Here is a 21,494-nt window from a genome sequence, read left to right on the forward strand (position 1 = left end):
TCTGGTCAGCGGACGGACCCCGCGGTGGACGGGGCAGCGGCGACAGCAAAGCCTGACCTCCGCCCACCGGAGCTTCCGGCGATGGGCGGGGCTTCCGGCGACCGGCAGGACTCCCGGGGAGGGGCGGGGCTCCCGGGGAGGGGCGGGGCGGGGCTCCCGGGGAGAGGCGGGGCTCCCGGGGAGGGGAGGGGCCCCTGGGGAGGGACGGGGCGGAGCCCCCGGGGAGGGGCGGGGCGGGGCTCCCGGGGAGGGAGGGGCTCCCAGGGACGGGAGTGATCCCCGGGGAGGGAGGGGGGTCCTGGGGAGGGACGGGGCGGGGCCCCCGGGAAGGGAGGGGCGGGGCTCCCGGGGAGGGAGGGGCGGGGCCCCCGGGGAGGGAGGGGCTCCCAGGGACAGGAGTGATCCCCGGGGAGGGAGGGGGTCCTGGGGAGGGAGGGGCTTCCAAGGAGGAGCGAGGCTCCCGAGGAGGGGCGGGGCGGGGCTCCTGGGGAGAGGCGGGACTCCCAGGGAGGGGCGGGGCCCCGGGGAGGGAGGGGGAGCGAGGCTTCCGAGGAGGGGCGGGGTGGGACTCCCAGGGAGGGGAGGGGCCCCCGGGGAGGGACGGGGCGGGGCTCTCGGGGAGGGGTAGGGTGGGGTGGGGCTCCCGGGAGGGGAGGGGCTCCCGGGGAGGGGCGGGGCGGAGCCTAGTAAGCCAGTGTAGCAGACCTAGGTCTTCAGACAGTAAGAGTTACCTTTGCTCTTCAAACTAAAGGTGAATTTCGAATGAACAACTATTTAGTGAGAGTAGCCCATGTAATACTTGTTATCTGAGATCCACATTTACCCAAGTATCTTGTGCTTTTATTTATTTGATAAACTAAGGCGTTTTGAGAGGGACTCTTAGAGTCTTAAAAAAAATTTTTTTTTAACTTGGAGGCTGAGGTGGTAAATTTCTACGGAAGGAAGCTTTTGGGCCTGAGTTTGATTCCCAGTACCCACATAACAAGCCACGTGTGTTAGGATTGAAGAGATGGCTAAGACTAGAGCCAATATTAGCACCTACTCAGTCTATGAAACTTACTCAAAATTATCACGTGACATATTCGAATTGGGTCTAAGAAATTCCCGTACTAAGAGCATTCAGACAGGAAAGAGCTAAAACACCAACTTGGATCCGTGAGATTAGAGACTTATTTTACTTGGGCTAATGTAGTAGTGCCGTGCGCTGAATACTTATGTGAAGGGTCTGTAAGTTAGCAGGCCAGTTGGGCTAAAGTTAGCAATGTACAGAGAAGTATTCCTGTCGATTTTTGTTCATAAGTTACAAAAATTATTACAGTTTTGTATGACACAGTTGGGTTCTGAGCTGGGATATTTGTATCTTTTTATGGATGAGCTTAGGTTTTACCTAGTTATTTGCACTATGAACAAACAACTCACAACACCTTCACCTTCCTGACATTTAAAATAGTGAATACTAGCATAAGTGTTTCCAAAGACGATTACTGAATACTGCTTTAATTAGGAGTAGTTACTAAAATAATCTATGTCTTTTCTTCTGTGAACTTTGGCTTGAAGAACTGAACACACAGAAATCTTGATTTGAATCACTGCAAAACTAATAATTCTTTGGGAGAGTCATTAGCAAAACCAGACATAATATTGTCCTGGAAAAGAGACTTTGATTAATTTGAAAGGATAAACCTGAACATTGGCTATGGTTGCTGAAGTTCCCTGGGAAACAAGCCCAAAGAATGAGGGAAATCATTGGTACTGATTTCAGGTAAAGGTTTTATTGAGTTGACTGCACTTTGGGTGGTCTTTTTGTCTTATGTATGTGTATGTATGTGTTCATATGTGTATGAACACACATACCTGTGTACATATATGAACATGTGTGTGGAGAGTAGAGGTCTTCCTCAATCTCTTTCCACCTTTTTTTCTTTGACAGTCTTTCCCTGACTGAGCTATCTCCCCAGCCCATTTTGGGGGTGGGAATTCCGGGGGGGCAGGATCTTCTGGTACACACTATGGAACCCAGACTGGCCTCAAACCTGCAGTGATTCAGTCCACAGCCTCCTAAGTACTGAGATTACAAGTGTGAGCCACCTCATCTAACACAATGCATCATTGTGTTTCTAACAGCATCTAAGTTTTGGTGCCTTACAGTTCTACTCTCTTCTTTTTTCAGGCCCACTCCCCTGTACTCCCAGAGACCCACCACACTGCCTGCTCCCTCCTCCAGTTCCCCGGGGTATTTCCACATTCCTCCCAACAATTTCACTCTCTCTCTCTCTCTCTCTCTCTCTCTCTCTCTCTCTCTCTCTCTCTCTCTCTCTCTGCAGATGTGCAAGGGTGTAGCCATATACTGAGCTTGAACAACCCAGTAGTGAGCAAACCTCCAAAAAAAAAAAAAAAAAGTCTTCCTTTCTCACCAGCCATCAACTGCCAATAGCTCCTCATCTAGGAGTGGGCTCATGGGTCCCCGTCCTGTTCATGCTGGAATTTTGCCTGGCTCAATATTGTTCAGGTAAGCACAGCTACTGTGAGTCATGAGTGTAACATGTCATCTCAGTGCAGTGCAGGTGGAGATGGGTGGATCCCTGGGGCTCACTGACCAGCCTGTCTGGCCTAATCAAAGAGTCCCAGATCCCAGAGAGAGACCTGCACCACAAAATAGGGGGTGGGGGGGAAACAGCTCCTGAAGAATGAAACCAGAAATTAAGCTCTGGTCTCCAAATGTGAGTGGATATACATTAGTGTCCACTTGTGAACACACACACACACATGCTTGTGCATGTGTACCCACAACACAACCATGCATCACATACACACAAACATGCATATATACATACCTGCACATGTGCACATATGCACCAATAAAGGAAAGGTGAAAGTATCAAATGGGAAAAAATATTTTTCACCCCCAAATCTTCTCCCATCAGGAGGCAGGGTCTCATCCAGGGGTTGGCAGTTGTTCCTCCTCTCTGAACTGAGGTCCTCTATAGTGAGGATGCTGCTACTGGCCAGCTTCATTCATACCATCAGTGACTGTGCTTGCACACAGAGCTGACTCTACAAGTAGCTTCTTCATGCAGATGCCTTGGAGCAGTGATTCTCTACCTGCGGGTTGCAAAAAAATAATTTTATGGTTGGTGTCACCACAACATGAGGAACTGTATTAAAGGGTCACTGCCTTAGAGTGTAGCAGCATTTGCTGCAAGCACCAGTAGGAATTAATCAAAGAAGATTAATTCTTGGGGATCAAATCAAGAGGTGAGAGAGATGAGCAATACCATATGAAGGTTCTTTCCTAGTCCTCTCCTCCCTCAAGGGTACTTCAGGAAGACTATGAGATACAGGGAGCCAAATCATGGCTCCCTGAAGTGTCACAGGGAGGTATCTCAGACGAACACATGTCTTAATCCATTTGTGCTGCTCTAGCAAATTTCTGGAGATAGTATTTATGAGGAACAGACTTTTTCATAGTTATCATTGCTGAATCCTATTCACCAGGATTTCACTCTCCTTCATTATTCTCTTTTAAGTACCCTACCTGAGCAGAGTATGTGAGACGAGGAAGATTGAGTCAGGGGAGGAATAGAGAGCAATAAATAAATAAATAAATAAATAAATAAATAAATAAATAAATAAATAAATGAGAGAGACAGACAGATACATAATAGAGGGAGCCATTATAGGTTTGAAGAGAAAACTGACTCTAGAGAAATGTCCAGAGACCTACAAGGATGACCCCAACTAACACTCTGAACAACAGTGGAAAGGTGGAAAGGCTACCTTAAATGCCATTCTCTGATAATGAGATTAATGACTAACTTATATGCCATCATAGAACCTTCGTCTAGTAACTGATGGAAACATAAGCAGACACCCACAGCTAAATATTGAGCCGAACTCCTGGAATCCAGTTGCAGAGAGGGAGGAGTGATAAGAAAATGGGGGCAAGACCAGGCTATAGAAACCCGCAGAGACAGCTGACCTGAACGAGGAGGAGCTAATGGACTCCCAGACTGATAGCTGGAAAACCAGCATTAGACCGACTCAGACCCCCTGAACATGGGTCTCAGTTAGAAGGCATGGGCAGTCTAAGGGACCTCTGACAGTGGAATCAGGATGCATCCCTAGTGCAGGAATGAACTTTGGGAGCTCATTCCCCATGGAGGGATACTCCCTTTTTCTAGAGACACGGGGTCTCAAATGATGAGACAGACTTTGATGATCCCTCCTAGAAGGCCTCATCCTCCCTGAGGAGTGAATGGGGAATGGGATGGGGAGGTCAGTGGGGAGCATGGGAGGGTGGGAGGGAGAGGGAACTGGGATCGATGTGTAAAATAAGAAAAAATATTTTAAAAAATAGTAAAAATATTGAAAAAATAAACAGTAACAACAACAACAAAAAGGCACATGACCTCACTATCTCTGGGTGGCTGACTAGTTTCTAATGCCAAGCACAATCTCCCTTCTACTGAATGCCTTAAGTCCAATTAGACAGCTGTTGACTCCACCAAAATGTGGGCGCCGCTATTTCACCATTAGGGGTGTCTTGGCATGCAGGTGATTGCTGTAGTTCATAGGCATCACAACTGGATATGGTCCATTGACTGTATCCTTCCCTTGGCAGCTTGCATACTTTCTACTACACTGGCAATTAAGTTTCAACAAGTGAATTGGGGAAATACATTCAAACCATAGCACCCAATGAGAGAGGCTCAATCTGGAGCCATCTGGAAGGGTTCAACTGGATCATACTTGGTGTATTATGAGATGTGCAAGAAAATTTTCATCATGCTATGTGTACATAATCTGTTAAAACAAAAATAGATGTCTCTGAAGGCCTTCAACATTTTACACTAGCGGGGAAAAAAAAGCTAAGCCAACTTCCTTAGGTGGTTGTTGCTTTCAGTGTGTGGTATAATTTACAGGATTTTACATTTTGCATGATTCTGCATAGTTCACTGATTCAAACTCTCAAGACAAGAACAGAACCGTTGTATAAAACATATCACAGGCTGGTTTCAAAAGAGATGATCCCATTTTGTCACCTGATGATTATAGTCTGCAGAGGATCCACAGGCCGTGTGTATCCTGTATGTTAAAGGGATGGGACTGCCATTAAATTTCTACTTGGTTTCCTCGCCTGCTGAATGAATGGTAACAGAGGCCATAGATCACACAGTTGATGGTCTTAAGTGAATAGTACATGTACAATGTAAATTACTGCTACATCTAAGAAAGACCTGTGTAATGTCAACTATGAGGTTGATGATAATGGATTTCTTTTGACCAAACTGCAGTTAATTCATTAGCTATAATCTTGACATGTAAACAAATAAATTATTAACTGCATTTGGGAGGGGGAAACATGTAATTAGTTCAGACTGACTGTTTACGCCAACAAACTAGAGACTGGGGACCTATGAGATTGAGGTTCGAAAGAAGAAGCAGATATTCTTACTGACGTTTTTTTTCTTTTCGGCTGGGGTGAGTGAGGGTTAGTGAGCATATGTCCTCCCCCGAGGCAGGCCTTCTGGACTTTCTATGCTGTAAGCGTTTTCTGGTAAGATAGTCTTGCTTCCCACTCTCATTATTTGCCTCAGAGTAGTGTCATTTTTGCCTGCATTGTACTTCTCCCAACCTCCACAGCTAACACTGTCTATGAACCAGCCAACATTTCCTCTCCACCTCCATAGTTGTAAATGTCTATTTTTTCTTACAATGCCTCCTTCTTTCTCCCTTACAAGTACACTGTGCACTTGGAGCTGTACAGGGACGGAATATATCTTTTCTGTTCTTTCACCTCCTCGCTCTCTGTACATAGTAAGCAGGCACTAAGTTTAACGAACCGGTTGGTAAAAAGCTCCAGAGAGGACAAGGTTCCCTCTTTCTCTACAAATCCCAGGGAAGAAGGGCTCATGGTAGCTGCTCACCTGGTCACATGTCTTCTCTCACCAAACAGCCTGATTTAGGTCTTCCAGGGTTTCCCATGGATCTGTGACCACGAGGAAGGGAGCACAAAAGTCAGCATGGTCTACCAGAGAGACCAGTTCATACTTTGCTAAAACCGAGCCTTCTCATCTGAAATAATGGTGCAGGACCTCTGGAGTTTTATGAGCATCTTCCTCTTGCTGAGAAGAAAGTGATGGATAGCTTCATCATGAACAGAGCCTCTTGCTCCACGACGTGGAGCCGATTTGAAGACCTGAGTGTAGGTCACCTTGAGATCCAATGGAGAGTGCATTGGCTAGCCTGGGGATCGACAGAGTGGGCTTGACTTAGCAACCCTCTTCCTGATAGGAAGGTTCCACCCACTCCATACTCCAACTGTCAACTCTCTTAACTGTCACCCAGAACCTTGCTTCTCAATCCTACCACCTGCCTGGCTGTTCTTTGGATGGCTGCTGGCTTAGGAGTTAGGAGAGCTTTCCGAGAACCAGGTGAAAGCATCATTTGTATTTCGGGGGCCAACCAAACATACTTCCTTAAGGAAAAGTCAATTTTGGGGGGTTTTGGTTGCTTTTGTCTTTGAATGCTTTGAAAAATCTTGCTGTCTCTCCTGATTTTTAGGACACTATAGACACCGACTGGTTATCTGAGCATCTTTCGAGGATCTTCAGCTTGAAGTTTTCTTTCTCAGAGGAGCCCCAGACTTTATCATAGAGGGAAATATTTCTTTTTGTCTTCAAAATGTAAATATGCTATTATTGTTATTATTATTATTTGGAATAAATAACCACTGTAAAAATTCATTTAAGTCAAGTAGCTCAGTTGTTTCAGAATAATAATCAGTCCTGTTTGTAGTATTTCTTTCCAGTCAGAGAGGGGGAGGAAATAGTAATTCAATCTTCTTAAATAGTATTCTCAAATTGTGCTTTCTAAATTCAAAACTGTATCATAGTGAACTTCACATTGGTTCATGTATATGTACATGTTTTTGTGTCTGAACCAAAATTAATTTAACTACTTCCCTCCTTGTGGGTAATGGGCTGTGGGAAGTTTTTGCCAGTATAAATAATGAGTGATGTACTGAATCCTACTTTACATGTACCTTTGTCTTCATGCGTTTATGGAATAAATTACTCCAGCTATAACTGTTGGGTCTAAAGTGCTACAAATTTGGAATTCTGGTAGATATCACTAAATTATCTCTCCAGAGGAAACTTCTTATTGCTGTGAGATATTGTACATCAAGTGTGACAATCTACTATACAGAGCTGACTTGATGCTTAGGACCCATGATTGTTTTAGAGTAACAAAAATATTTTAATTTTGCTTAAAATGAAGAGAAAATTGTGAACATAATAATGGGTAACTTATAATGAATCCTCTTTGGCTTATATCAGTATTTCTGCCTACAAGAAAATTTAAGTTGATAATTATTTAAATTAAATACATTTACTGTTTTGTGGAAGAGAGAGCTCAGTAGCAGAAACAGGTAATTTATGGCAACCATAATGTATCTCTGTGTTATCTTTTTCTTTATAGCCTTATGACCATGAAAATCATCTTCTTTATGCAAAAAATACATTTAACTACTGTCTTTATTTGCAGCTCTTTGGTTGTTTTGTGAGGTGTTATCTCCCAAAGCTTACTGGCTACTTAGATTTTTTTTTTTTTTTTTTATGAATTGGTTGTTTCTGTTCAATTCTCATTTTCATTGGGTTGCCATTATTTATCTTACTGCAGTACAATAAACATTGCAAATATTTTACCATTTCTTTATATCAGATTTATTGAATTTCCTACAATCTGAAATGATCTGTACCTTTTTTTATCATATCATTCTTATAAAAGCTTATCCAGATATTCCTTGTATCTGCTAATAAAGTATCTATGAGTATCATTATATATAACAATAGTTTCAGTTCACATGTGCATTAGCTACTTTTATGTGGCAAAACACCATAACCGAGGCAACCTAGAAAAGAAAGTGTTTAGTTGGGATTATGGTTTCAGAAGTTTAGAGGTCTTGATGGCAGAACAAAGGCATGGTGGCAGCCAGCTGGAGCAGCAGCCATGTGCTCACACCCTGATCCACAGCAGAGTCAGGGCGAATACAGGGAATGCAAAGAGTCTTCCGAAGCTTCAAAGCGCACTCAAAAGTGACACTTCCCTTACACCCACCACTCCAAACCCTTCCCAAACAGTTCCATCAACTAGGGACCAAGGATTCAAACAAGCCTAAGGGAGTCAGTGGGGGTGGGGGACATCCTCATTCAGACCGGCACAACCTGTAATGCATCTTTGAATGATACATGAAATAACTATTAAACTGTTTTTGTTTCTAAGTGCAGAACTAGTTGTTCCAAAATCAGAGCACATAATTTCACCTTTATCAATTATTAAAATTCCATATATGCATCAATCTGTTCCTTGAATCTCTTCCACCCCATTGATCCATTTATTTATTGTTACACTGACACTATGGTTTTAATCATATAGTTTTATATCATATGTATCTGATATATATATGTATATATATATATGTATGTATTTTTATTTCTGCTAAAGTAAATCACTACTACATCTTTCAAATTTGTTCTTGATTTTCTCACATATTTATGACAGTGAACTTTAGTGTTACTAGGAAACTCTACTGAATCTTGTAAACTCTAGAGATTAATTGAAGGAAAAAGGATATCTTTATTAAGTGGCATCTGCTTCTCTAGGAACTTGGCAATTTTTTAGACTTCCTGTTTATACCATTCTGGCTTGACTGTTATCCTGGCTTTGCCATCTTTGTGTCCATCTTCTTGCTCCATCATATCCCTTGTGAGACAAGAAGCAGGCAGCAGGAGAGAGAACATGCTTGAAATCTTCCAACTTAGCTAGGCATGGTAGCACACGCCATTAACCCCAGCACTTGGGAGGCAGAGACAGGTGGATCTTTGAGTTCAATGCCAGCTTGGTCTACAGAGTGAGTTCCAGGATGACCAGGGCTACACAAAGAAACCCTGCCTTGAAAAGCAGCAGCAGCAGCAGCCAACAACAACAATAAAAACAGAATAAAGAAACAAAACCCCAAAAAGTAAAAAATAAAAAGAAAGAAAAAAAAGGAATCTTCACATGTGCCATGAAATGAGTGGAAGAGCCTACCTTTGCTTTGGGTCTCCATCTCGTGTGTTCCCGAGACTGGCCTTTTGGTTACCAGACACAGCAAGCCATGCTCAACTTCCTCAGCCACCATTTTTGGTGCCTGCTTTCACACTGGCTTCCTCTGCTCCTTCTTTACACTGTAGATAGAGTCTTTCTAGTCAGATCCCCAACCCCTTGGCTTGTAAACTTCAGTGCTTGCCCACTGCATTGTTTTTCTATTGCTGCTGATAGAACTTTGTGCAAACTTAGTGCCACAAAGCATAACAAACATTCGACCTCACAATTCTGTAGTCAGAAGTCCCATATCAGATTCACAGGGCTAAAACCAAGGTGCCAACACGGCTGAGTTCTTTTCTGGAGACTCCATGAGGAAATCGGTTGCTTGCCTTTTCCAACTGCTTCAGGCCACCTATGCTCTGTTCCAAGCTGCATCACTTTCACAATGCTCGTCACATTTTGACTTTCTTATTCTGTCCTTTATGTCTTCCTATCTTCTCAGTATGATCACAAAACAACTAAAATAAACTTCAGGATTTTATTGAATCTGGAACCATCTTACCTCAATGTCCTTGTGTGCATCCATAGTGTTTCTTTTAACAATCATAGTAACATTTCTAGGGTCCCTGGGGAGGGATGCAGAATCCTTGGGGGGCTATAATTCTTCCTGACTTACTGATGTCATTGAGAAACTCATAGAAGTTTCTTTAAATTATTCCAGCACCCCATCCCCAAGGGACAAAATCCCACAACTCCACTCTTTAATCTTAGCACACTATCAACTTCCCGATTCTGGAATATGAACATCTTCAATGTCTGGGACCTGTCTTGTATGCTTTCTCTGCTCCAGGCTGACTGTTCTATCTGGGGAAACCTTTCTCTATCTCTTCATTTGACAAAGTCCTATGCCACTTCCAGCCTTGCCCTACATGTCACTTTCCCTGGGAGTGTCTGAAAACCTCTTTTACTTCCAGTCTTTTCCTCTAGGTATCATCATCTCACATCCTCCCATGGCCCTGGCTCTCTTCTCTTGTTTTTAATATTGTCGTTCATCTGGATAGTTTCCTTGGACTCCTTACTAAATGAATTCAAAGGTTATTAATTCTATAATAGAAGGAAAGTTATTTTTCTCTACAGCAGTACTTTTCAACCTTCCTAAATGCTTTTAATAGAGATCCTTGTGTTATGATGACCTCTCCAACCATTAAATTATTTTCATTGCTATTTCATAACTGTAATTTTGCTACTGTTAAAAGTCATAATGTAAATATTATTTGGAGATAGAAGTTTGTAGATGGGGTCAAGTCCCACAGGCTGAGGACCAATGCTCTACAGGATCCGTCTTACAAGTAGTATCTGCTCACTCATTTAACAAATATTTATTATATGTTGATGTGAAATCCATGAACTCACAGCCATTATAAATAGGAAATAATCACTTGAAAGTTATAAGGATAGTAAGGTAATAGGGGTGTGGTCATAAAGACATGAATGACAGGTCTTCTCTTCCAGGAAAATAGACTTGGAGATCAGTGAGCCAGTCAACTTTGGCTCTGGAGATCATCAATACCTGGTTCAAAAAGCAGCAATTAAAGGTACCTCTTCTAAAGTGGATCAGCCCTTCACACATTCATCCAGAGACAAACCACAAGAAGCCATAAAATACCCACATTCAAAGCATAGAGATGCTGCAAATACCTATGCAGTACAAATTTCAGAAGACATTACTCCAAGTGAGAGCCTCACATCTCCACCCAATCCCTTCAACGACATGTCTGTTCGTAGAGGTAAGAGGATAGTACTTGGCTTGGAAAGAAGCAACATTTTTTCTGTTTTGTTTTGTTTTTTTTTTTGTTTTGTTTTGTTTTTAAATATGTCTCCATGTTGTGTGTTGTAATTTTAAAAAGTGGTGCTCGAGGGAAAGACACAATGTAACAGAGCTTGGGTGGAAGGTTGATTTTTCTTTTTGTTTGTTTGTTTGTTTGTTTGTTTTCAGTTGGGGGAAAGTAAATGGGAAAAAGCAAAATAGAGAAAGGAGACCAGCCTCTGGGTACAGGAGCCGCAGAAGAGAACTGAGAGGGAGAGAAGGGAAAAGAGAGGCAGAGAGGGAGAGAAGGAGAAACACAGAAATAGGCAGAGAGGCAGAGAGAGAGAGAGAGAAAGAGAGAGAGAGAGAGAGAAGTGGTGGACAGGGCCTTTTAAATGGAAACATAGTGAATGTGCACAGGTGGTGCTCTTAGTGGCTGAAGCTGAGAAGCTGAGGGTGTATCCTGTCAGAACCCCAAGGACAGGCCAGTACAGATGCCTGAGCACTAACAGTGCGTACTGCTGGAAAGAACGAATTCTCTTTTACTTTAGCTCTTCTGCTCTTGCTTATTATAAAATGCATCATAGGCTCCTGTAAGAGATCTCTATAATGTTGTTCGGGAGATTCAGAGATCCGTAATAAACATATGCCAAACAACATTCAGATTGTTTAGGAAGTGTGAGTTAACTGTTGATTATGAAATGTTTTGCCTACATACAACATAATCACATAATATTGGCCTATGTCTTTAAACATTAGTTCAATGTCCTAGATATTTATTCTGGACTAAGACAGGAATATATTCATCAAGGAATGACATAAATCTTAAAACTGTGACAAATGAATGAGAACCTTTCCTCATGACTATGGTGTTAGAGGATAGGTAGCAAAGGCCAATGCCATGGTTCTGCACTTGAGCCTCCTTGGGACCTGGAGAGCTTGTAGGTGGACTCTGAACTCTGATTTTCAGTGATGCCTCTCCATGGTCCTACCCTCTGCCATAGCCTGGAAAGAGGACTTTGGAAGCTCTAGCCTTTCAGGTTGGAAAGGGAAAGGGCCAAAGACCAAGGGCCAAGAGCAGACGAAGGTTCTCACAGCTCCAAGAAGTCCCATTCTTGAGATGAGTCCCAAGAGTTCTCCAAACTGGACTTCTTTAGAGGCTTCCTGGGACTAGGTTACTGCAAGAGCGAGCTTCGACCACCTGCTTGCTGTCAATCCCACCCGAAGCACATGTCTGTACTTGCTTTGTTGTACTGATTTCACAACATCTGGGTCAGAGCATGATGTAGCTAGGACAGATGTGTGTGTCGAAATGGTCAGCAGCCTAGATGCAAAAACCTTCAGAAGCCAGGGGCTTTGCAATTAGTCTTTACAACAACTCTCGGAATGAAGAAGTTACAGTGTCATGTTGGAGATGTGGAAGCCATATTTAGAGGGAAATCTGAAATGGATGTAGAAGCGCCCTCGCCAAGGTTAATGCTTTCCGCGGGGTCTTCTGGAGACAGGCAAGCCTTTCTCTGCCTTCACAAGTGGCACGGTGTATGAGATGAATGTGTGATGGAGGGAATGAAAGGAAGAAAACTAGCAAGGCAATGAAGGGAGAGTTAGGGAGGAGAGGCCTGTAATTCTTGAAAGCATCATATGAAAATACAACTTAAAATTCATTAAGTTCACCCACTTTAAGTGTACAATGTTTTTAAATAAATGTATACTTTTGCAGCCAGCACCATAATCCATTTGGGATCACATTTCTCACTTGAAAATGCAATCCATCAGGAGTTGCACCCATCTTCCTCTGCCTTGTTAGCTGCTAATCTACTGTAACCCTATGGACCTGGCTATTAAGGCATTTCCTACAAGTGGGGGCACAGAGCACATGCTCTCTTGGAAACATCCTTCCTTCATGAAGCATAAGGTTTTTAAGGTTCACCCACTCTGTAGTGAGTTCTTATTCATTTTTATGGTCACAGAGCATTTATTGCCCGGCAATACTACATTATATTGATGTATTTGTTATGGAGTTTGAATCCACTTGGAAAAGACCACAGATTCAATCCAACTTATGATTAAATGAATTTATTATTACTGCAAGCAGATCAATAGCCTTAAAGCCAAAATGAAGGTGTGCCATGCAGAATGGGCTAGAGGAGGGGCCTTTAAAGGTATAGACCACAATTTTGTCATTTTTATAGGATGAGGGATTGAACGACATCACAAGCATGGTCACTTTTTGAGGAATGGCAAAACTGTTCCAAAACAGCTGCACTACTTTTCATGTCCACTAAGAATGTATGAAGTTTCTGGTTTTTCAAAATCCTGGCCAATATTGGTTATTATCTTTTTTTTTCTGACTTCAAACATCCTCATGAGTGTGAAGTAGTATTACATAATATTTTTGGTTTGAGCTTTGCTCCCCCTCCTCCCCCCGCTTTTATTAAAATAGATTTTTCAATAAATACCATGTTTCAATAAAATATCAAGATTACAGTTTCTTCTCCTTCTACTCCTCCCACCCAAGTCCTCCCCTCCCCTCACATCTGGATTCGCCCTCTGTCTTTCATTAGAAAACAAACAGGTTTCTAAGGGATAATAATAAAATACAAGAAAATAAAATGTAAATAATATAAAACAAAAACTACCACATTGGAGTTGGACAAGATATACAGAAGGAAAAGAACATAAGAGAAGGCACAAAAATCAGAGACCCACTTGTTCACAAAGGAATCCATAAAATCCATGAAGTGGGAGCTGTAATGTATATGCAGAGGGACCTGGTGTAGAAAGGCCTTGTACATTCTTCCTCGGTCTCTGTGAGTTCCTATGGGCTTTGAGCATGTTAATTTGGTTGTCTTGTTTTCTAAGTGTCCTCCATCCCTTCTGACTCTTACACTCTTTCATCCCCTCGTCCAAGGGCTCCCCGAGGTCTGAGGGGAGGGATTTGATAAGAGACATCCCATTTGGGGCTGCGTGTTGGAAGCTCATTCACTTTACATAGAGTCTGGCGCAGGGGTGGGGGGGGTGTCTCTGTATTTGTTCTCATGTGCTGTAAGAGGAAACTTCTCTGATGATGGGCATTGATGAGCAAGGGCATTGATTTATGAGTGTATAACAGGATGTTATCAGGAGGCATTTTATTGCTACATTTTTTTCAGATCAGTAGTATTTGTTTTTCCCCTAGGTCCCTGGGCTATTTAGTCTCTGATTCAACCAGTGTTGGGTATGGGTTCCATGTCACAGAGTGGACCTTAGGTCAAATCAACAAATTAGTTGGTTACTCCTACATGCTTTGTGCCACCATTACACTAGCATTTCTTGCAGGCAGAACAACATTGTAGATCAAAGGGATTATGGCTGGTTTTGTGTTTATGTGTCTCCTTTGGTAGTGTGCAGATTACTTTCCTGTACCACGGATCTCAGCAAATAGGGGTAAAGGAGCTATGTAGGTACCTGCTCAACTTCCCCATGTTCAGAATTGTGTAGGTGTTATCTTCAACAATGAGACCTTGCTGTCAGTTAAAGAGAGTAACCTATAATCTTAATATAATCTTTGGGTCGTTTGGGGGTTCCCATGAGACCCCTTTGACCAACGATTCAATTGGATGCAACCCAGTCCTGGTACTTGAAGCTTCATTGGTGATGAGATGGCCAACTGGGGCTCTGTCTCCACCATTATTTGGTGACCTCATTTAGATGGCCTTCATATATGTTTATATTTTAGGAAGCTTCTACTGTATTAGGTTTTCATACTAGCCCTCAAATGGCCCTTAATTTTACCTGGCTCTCCCCATATCCCCTTCCTCATCCCTCTTTCACCTCCCACCTTGACCCTCCCATTCCAGCTTCACATCCATCCATCCATCCATCCATCCATCCATCCATCCATCCATCCGTATCTATTGTACTTCCCTTTTCTAAGAATCTATTTGGATTCTTCTACATGCGGCCATGCAATTTGACCAGCATCACTTATTGAAAATACTGCCTTTATTTTAATGCATATTTCTGGCTTCTTTATCAAAAATCAGGTGTCCATAGGTGTGTGGATTTATGTCTGGATTTTCAATTCGATTCCATGGAGTAATGTTTCTGCATTTGTGCCAATCATGTTGTTTTTATTACTATAGCTCTAAAGTATAACTTGACATTGGGAAGAGTGAGAGCTCCCAATAAAAATAATAATAAGTCCTCTTTTATTATTTGGGATTATCTTAGTGTTGGGTCCCAGGGGTGCACGAATAATGGAAACAGACTACCTAAGCCTAAAAACTAGAAGCAAACTTTATTCCAGTCACCATGGGGCACAAAAAAAAAAAAAAAAACACCTTCCAGTTTGGGCTTCTGACACTGTGACAATGGGAGCCGGTTTTGAGCCTCTTCTTATAGTAAAATCAAGTACCAGGAGTGGGTCAAAGAGCTTTTACAGTCTTGAAGTCACGATTAAAGTCCTGTTACATTGTAAGATTTACAACTTTTGATTAAAGGATGCTAACACAAGATGTTTGTGAAAGCCTGTAGCTAACACAGCTGCTTTCCATTGTCCCTGAAAGAATGCAAGGCAGAGATAGAGTAGACCACCTAGTACAACAGTTAAAAAGGATCCAATGCAGAGAGTCCCCTAGAGGCAATTGTTAGAAGCTAACCTTTGTCCACTATAACTGCCTAGCTGGAAACTGCCTAGCTGGAAGGCAGATGGCAATTGTTAAAAGTTAACAGTGACTGTTAGCTTCAATTTCCTCAGAATGTGTTTAGGCTTACAATTCTTATATTATGGACTCTTCATTAGTTATCCTGGTGTGTGTGTGTGTGTGTGTGTGTGTGTGTGTGTGTGTTTCCACATGAAGTTGAAAATTCTCCTTTTAAGATCTATGAAGGAATGTGTTGGGATTTTGATGGGAATTGAACCTGTAGATTGCTAATCCATGAGCATGGGAGCATCTTTTGATATAGTCTTCAATTTTTTTCTTCAATGTCTCCAAGTTTTTCGTTCGATTGTTTGTTTGTTTTACAAGTCTTTCCTTACTTAGAGTTATCCCAAGTTATTTTATATGATTTGAGGCTATTGTGAAAGGTGAAAGGTGTTGTTTTTCTGATTTATTTTTTCAGTCTGTTTGGGATTTGTATACAGAAGGACTTAATTTTACATCCAGCTGCACTGTTAAAATTGTTTTTTAGTTGTAGGAGTTTCTCAGTGGAAATTTTAGGGTCACTTATATGTGTTATCACATCATTTTCAAATAAACATACTTTGACTTCTCCCTTTCCAATTTGTATCCTCTTGATCTCCTTCACTTGTCTTATTCCTCTAGCTAAGACCTCAAGCAATATATTGAATAGATATGGAGAGAGTGGACAACCTTGTCTTGTTCCTGATTTTAGTGGAATTGCTTTGAGTTTCTATTTAAGTTCATGTTGGCTATGGGCTTGCCATAAGTTGCCTTTATGTTGTTGAGATATGTCCCTGCATCCCTAATCTTTCCAGAATTTTAATCATGAAGGGGTGCTGGATTTTGTCAAAGGCCTTTTCTGTATCTAATGAGATGATCATGTGTTTTTTGTTTTGTTTATATGGTGGGTTACATTTATTTATTTATGAATGTTGAACCATTCCTGCCTGTCTGGGATGAAGGGATCTTGGTGGATCTTTTTGATGTGTTCTTGGATTTGGTTTGCAAGTATTTTATTGAGATTTTTTTGCATCTATGTACATAAAGGAAATTGGTTTGTAATTTTCTTTATTGGTTTTTTATATGGTCAGGATAACTGTGGCACCATAAAATAAATTGGGCATTGTTCTTTCTCTATTTTGTGGAATAATTTGAAGAGTATTGGTATCAACTGTTCTTTGAAAGTCTGATAGAATTTTGTGCTAAAACCATCTGGACCTGGGTTTTTTTTTTTTTTTGTGGTTGCTCCTACAGTGACACACTTCCTCCAACAAGATCACATCTCCTAATAGTGCCATTGCCTTTGAGCCAATTACATTCAAACTACCTCAGGGTTTGTGAATCTTATTAATTTCTCAAAGAACAAGCACTTTGTTTCATTGGCTGTTTTTATTGTTTATATTTTTATCGATTTCAGTCCTGAGTTTGATTTTTTTCTTGCCATTTTGGGTGTGATTTCTTCTTTCTATTTTAAAGCTTTAAGGTGTGCTTTTAAGTTACTAGTATGAGCTTTCTCCAGGTTTTTGTTTTGTTTTGTTTGTTTGGTTGGTTGGTTTGGTTTGGTTTTTTGTTTGTAGGCACTTAGTGTTGTGAATTTTCCCTTAACACCAGCCTTCATTGTGTCCCAGGAGTTTGGGTGTGTTGTGCATTCATTTTCATTCAATTCTAGAAAGTCTTTCATTTCTTTTTAAATTTATGTCTTGGACCCATTTTTCATTCAGTAGTGAGTTATTCAGCTTCCATGAGTTTGTAAGCTTTCTGTTGTTTCTGTTAATGTTGAAATCCATCTTTAATACATAGTGATCAGATAGGATATGCAGGGTGTTATTTAAATTTTCCTTTATCTTTGGAGACTTGTTTGTATCTGAATATGGAGAACAGTTCTTTTGTAGTTGGGTGAAATTTTTGGCTATCTTACGGTGCTTCTATTGTGCTTCAGCTATGTTGAAATACTCAGGACCTGCTGTGATAGGGTTGCTGGGCTCTGGTAGAGACATTCTGTCCTTGATTCTATTGTGTTTTTCACATTGGCCTCTAAGTATCTGGGTTTGAGAAGATTGTATTTCTAGGTGCTGTTGTCTTGTCTTTGTTGGGTGACTGGTTCCTTGGTTTCTATTTCCCTTGCTGGCTCTTGGAGAGTGTGGTGGCTCTGTGTTGCCTGGTAAGAAATTCTTCTAGGGTCCTGATAGGTGTGGCTATGAGTGGTTCCAGGTAAAATGTGTTTCTGAGTATTGGGAATTGACACTTAGGAATGGAGGTGGGCTGGGGAAGTCCTGGGGGGATGCAGAGGAGAGAGGAAAGCAGGGTATTGCACCAGAATCTGCTTAGTCCCCTAAGAATGGTGCAGAGTGAGGAGAGGCCACAGCAGAAGGTTTGCTACAGAGCTGGGGGTGAGAACGGGGATTAAACTTGGAGAAGAGGAGGGAGAGGTGAATATCTGCTGTTAGCCTACCTGTTTCCTTGGTCAGAGTGTTCTGTTGGGTCCCAGGAAGACTTGCATTTTCATAATGATTAATGGCCTTGGACCTCTTTCTCATGCTTTTTAGCTCTCAACATGAAAGGACTACCATTCAAGTCCTTTGTCCATTTAAAAACATCATTAATGGCTTTATCATATCCCATGAGTCTGTGCATTGATCAGCCTTAGGCTTGACAGCAGGTACCCGCTGATCTCTCTCACCAACCCCAAGAAAACATTTTTAATAATTAGACTGTATAATCTTTTGGCTTGGTATGGTTTGGCTCTGTTTGGTTTCAAAATCCTAAACTGAAACATTCCTCTGGCTTCAGCCTTCTGAGTATCTGGGATTACCAGGGTATACCACTGAGGCTGGCTTTGATTAGATATTTTTTAAAAGTTCTACAGAGACCAAAACACATTGTGGAGATGTATGAGATTCTCAAAGAATTAACACACACACACACACACACACACACACACACACACACACACTTTAAGAAGTTCTCCAGAGTGATCTTGCTTTTGTTGTCCCATTTGCTGACTAAGCCAGCACCACCTTTTCCAGTCTCAAACGATGATGGGGACATTCCTTTCACTGAACTGGAAATTGCACTTAATTTGACCTTTAGATACCATGTCATAAAATAACCTCTTTCCCACAGGTTTCATTGTAAAGGTGTTCATAGTCCTGTCGGTTCAGCTGCTCACCACTATTGCTGTCATCAGCGTATTTGTTTTCTGGTGAGTTTCTCTTACTGTCTATCAGATGTGGGAATGCTCACGGGATCAGCTGACTTTAATTTGGAGCATCTCAAAAAGTATGTGTTTTTGTTCTTCATTTTTCATAGATGATAATCCTCCTATAGTCAGGTTTTTCTGAACCACCACTTAGGCTAACATGGTAGATTCTCGAATTTAACTTCCTAGGCCAAAAATGTTTCTCTTACTCTTTCTTTGGACATCTTTTTTTCTCTGAGCTAGTTTCTCAAGTATAACTGGATAAGGAGAAATAGGTGAGATTATAGAAGACTGGAACACAGTTAAATTCTGTAACTTTTTGAGGGACCCATCACCAAGTTCATCCTACTGACAGTGTTATTTGCAACACAAACCGTGAGTTGATTTCTTTAGTTTATACATATATCAGTATATATATATATATATATATATATATATATATATATATATATATGCTCTCACTTATAGCTCTGAATATCCTCACTATGTAGATCAGGCTGTCCTCACTATGTAGAATGGCAGGCCTCAAGCTCACCGACATCCACCTGCCTCTGCCTCCAAAGCGCTGGGATTAAGAATATGCACCACCATGCCTAGTTGTCAGTACTTTTAGAAATGACGGTCTTAACCATGTGCTTCCTCTTAAATTTGCTGTATAATTTAAGAAGAATAATTTTACACCGTGTCTTTCTTTTCTCAGCGCTGGGCATTTGAATCCAGTGTCTCACACATGCAGCCATTTATCCATTAAAAAGAATGTTTCAGTGCCTTCTCACCATTTGTCCTTATGAGCACTGAGAGTTTAGCCACCCTTCTCATAACACTGTTACACTTCTATTTTAGTTAGCAAAATTTACTGCTTTATGTGAAACTATATTCTTTTTTGAATCAGCAAACCTGTGAAAAAGTGGATCACCACCGTCCCTTGGTTCATGTATGCACTCATGTAAGTATCATTCATGATTCTATGTGCTGTTGAAGATTTAATCACTATTAAAAATGTGGTAAAGAGTAACATTCTTGCTGGGTATGGTGATGTGTGCCTATAAGCCCAACCCTTAGGAGGTGGAGATAGGGGCATCAGGAATTCAAGGCTAGCCTTGACTGCATAAGACTTTGATTCAAAGTAACACAAACTAAGAACAAAAAGGCAAGCAAAAACACCCAGGGTAAAGCATACTATTCTTATATTTTATTTGTTTTTCTTTATGTGTATTTGCATGTGTATCTGTGTGTATCTGTGTGCATGCGTGTTTGTGTTTGTCTGTGCACCATGCTACACAGGTGTCCACAGAGGGTGACAGAGAATGTTGGATCCCTTAGAACTGGAGTTGCTGATGTTTGTGAGCTGCCATTTTGGTGCTGGCAACCAAACCCAGGTCCCCCTGCAAGAACAGCAAGTGCACTAAAACTCTGATTCATCTCTCCAGTGTCAGAAATCAGGGTCAGTTGTGTGTAGGGTTCACACCAGGCAGATCTTTGGTAAGACAGTCCTGAATGTTAACTGAGGTGGTGGCTACATGTATTGACTCATAGACTCATGTCACACTTCCATGTTAAACAACGTGTTTACATTATACCAGTGTCCCATTAGTGGTTTTGAAATTGTACTATAAATACATAAATCAAAATCATTGATGAAAATTTCACATAGTTTTAATAGAACTTCTTTGTCCTGTTATAACTTCCTGTGAATCTACATTTTTAACAAAAAATTTAAAGGACAGCTGTCTGTGTATGGAAACCTTAAAAAGTTCATTTTGAAGGCTTAAAATAGAGGTAAGTAGGAAATAGCTATTTAGTTTGCTCTATGTATCAGGCGACAATACACTTACATATGTGCCCCTCTGCCTGTCTGCATACATGTGATGACATGCTTGCATCTGTGCCCCTCTGCCTGTCTGCACACACGTGATGACATGCTTGCATCTGTGCCCCTCTGCCTGTCTGCACACCCTGTTCTTGTCTTTGAGAACTGAAGCACTAAGTAGTGGTTTCACATCCCCAGGCCAGCAGTCATGGTTGTTGTCATCGTGCTTGCTTGCTGTAGGGACGTCCGACGCCAAGTGCCCGTGAACTACATTCTCCTGGCATTATTCGTAAGTAATTCCCTTTGGCAGGTGTGGGAGCCTCCCTCTGACACAGCCTTCTGTTGTCTTATTAACTTCATTACAATTCCTGTGGAAACTTCTGGTTCAGGGAGACAGGTAGGGAGTGTTTGTACAGACGCATGAACTTTTTGGGAGACAGTGTCCTCGCCCTTACCAGAGCTGGATTCTAGGCCGCTCTTAGATCTGCCTAGCTTGCCTCTCTTGAAGCCATTCAAGAACCCACACCCCAAGTCAGGGCTGTGTCTACAACTGACCCTGGCACTACCAGTCTCTGTCAGGACTAACAAACACATTTCTCATTAAGGAGTGGCTTCCACTTCTAACTCACAAGCCTATACACAAGAAATTTAATTTTCCTCATTTTGTAAGATGTATTTGTTTACTGAAAGACCCTCAGGGCAGTAAAAGCCATCTCTGAGCTTAGGTTCTTCCTCAGTTCTATGACGTTCCTCTCAATGCGGGAGCCTTATCACCGACAGAGCTGCCGCTGTGGTGTGGACCCTTAACTACTCACATGTCCCCACCCCCTGGTCCCATATCAGGCCTCATCATATCTATACTCCGGCCATCAGTGATGTTCTAGCCATACTGAATCACTTGGTTATCATTTTTTCAGCTAATTC

General features: G+C 41.7%; 1 protein-coding gene across 1 annotated transcript in view; it reads left to right on the top strand.

Moving 5' to 3' along the window:
• The first annotated feature begins 6,541 nt into the window (after positions 1-6,541).
• LOC127216507 (protein lifeguard 2-like) overlaps positions 6,542-21,494 on the top strand; it is a 33,652-nt gene continuing 18,699 nt past the window's right edge. Inside the window, exons 1-5 of the mRNA XM_051177215.1 lie at positions 6,542-6,686; positions 10,603-10,877; positions 18,685-18,763; positions 19,653-19,706; positions 20,769-20,859. Of these exons, the coding sequence (XP_051033172.1) occupies positions 6,685-6,686; positions 10,603-10,877; positions 18,685-18,763; positions 19,653-19,706; positions 20,769-20,859 (501 nt within the window). The 5' untranslated portion in view covers positions 6,542-6,684. The remainder of the gene's footprint in view (positions 6,687-10,602; positions 10,878-18,684; positions 18,764-19,652; positions 19,707-20,768; positions 20,860-21,494) is intronic.

The sequence above is a fragment of the Phodopus roborovskii genome, unplaced genomic scaffold, assembly GCF_943737965.1.
Source record: "Phodopus roborovskii unplaced genomic scaffold, PHOROB, whole genome shotgun sequence".
Lineage (NCBI taxonomy): Eukaryota > Metazoa > Chordata > Mammalia > Rodentia > Cricetidae > Phodopus > Phodopus roborovskii.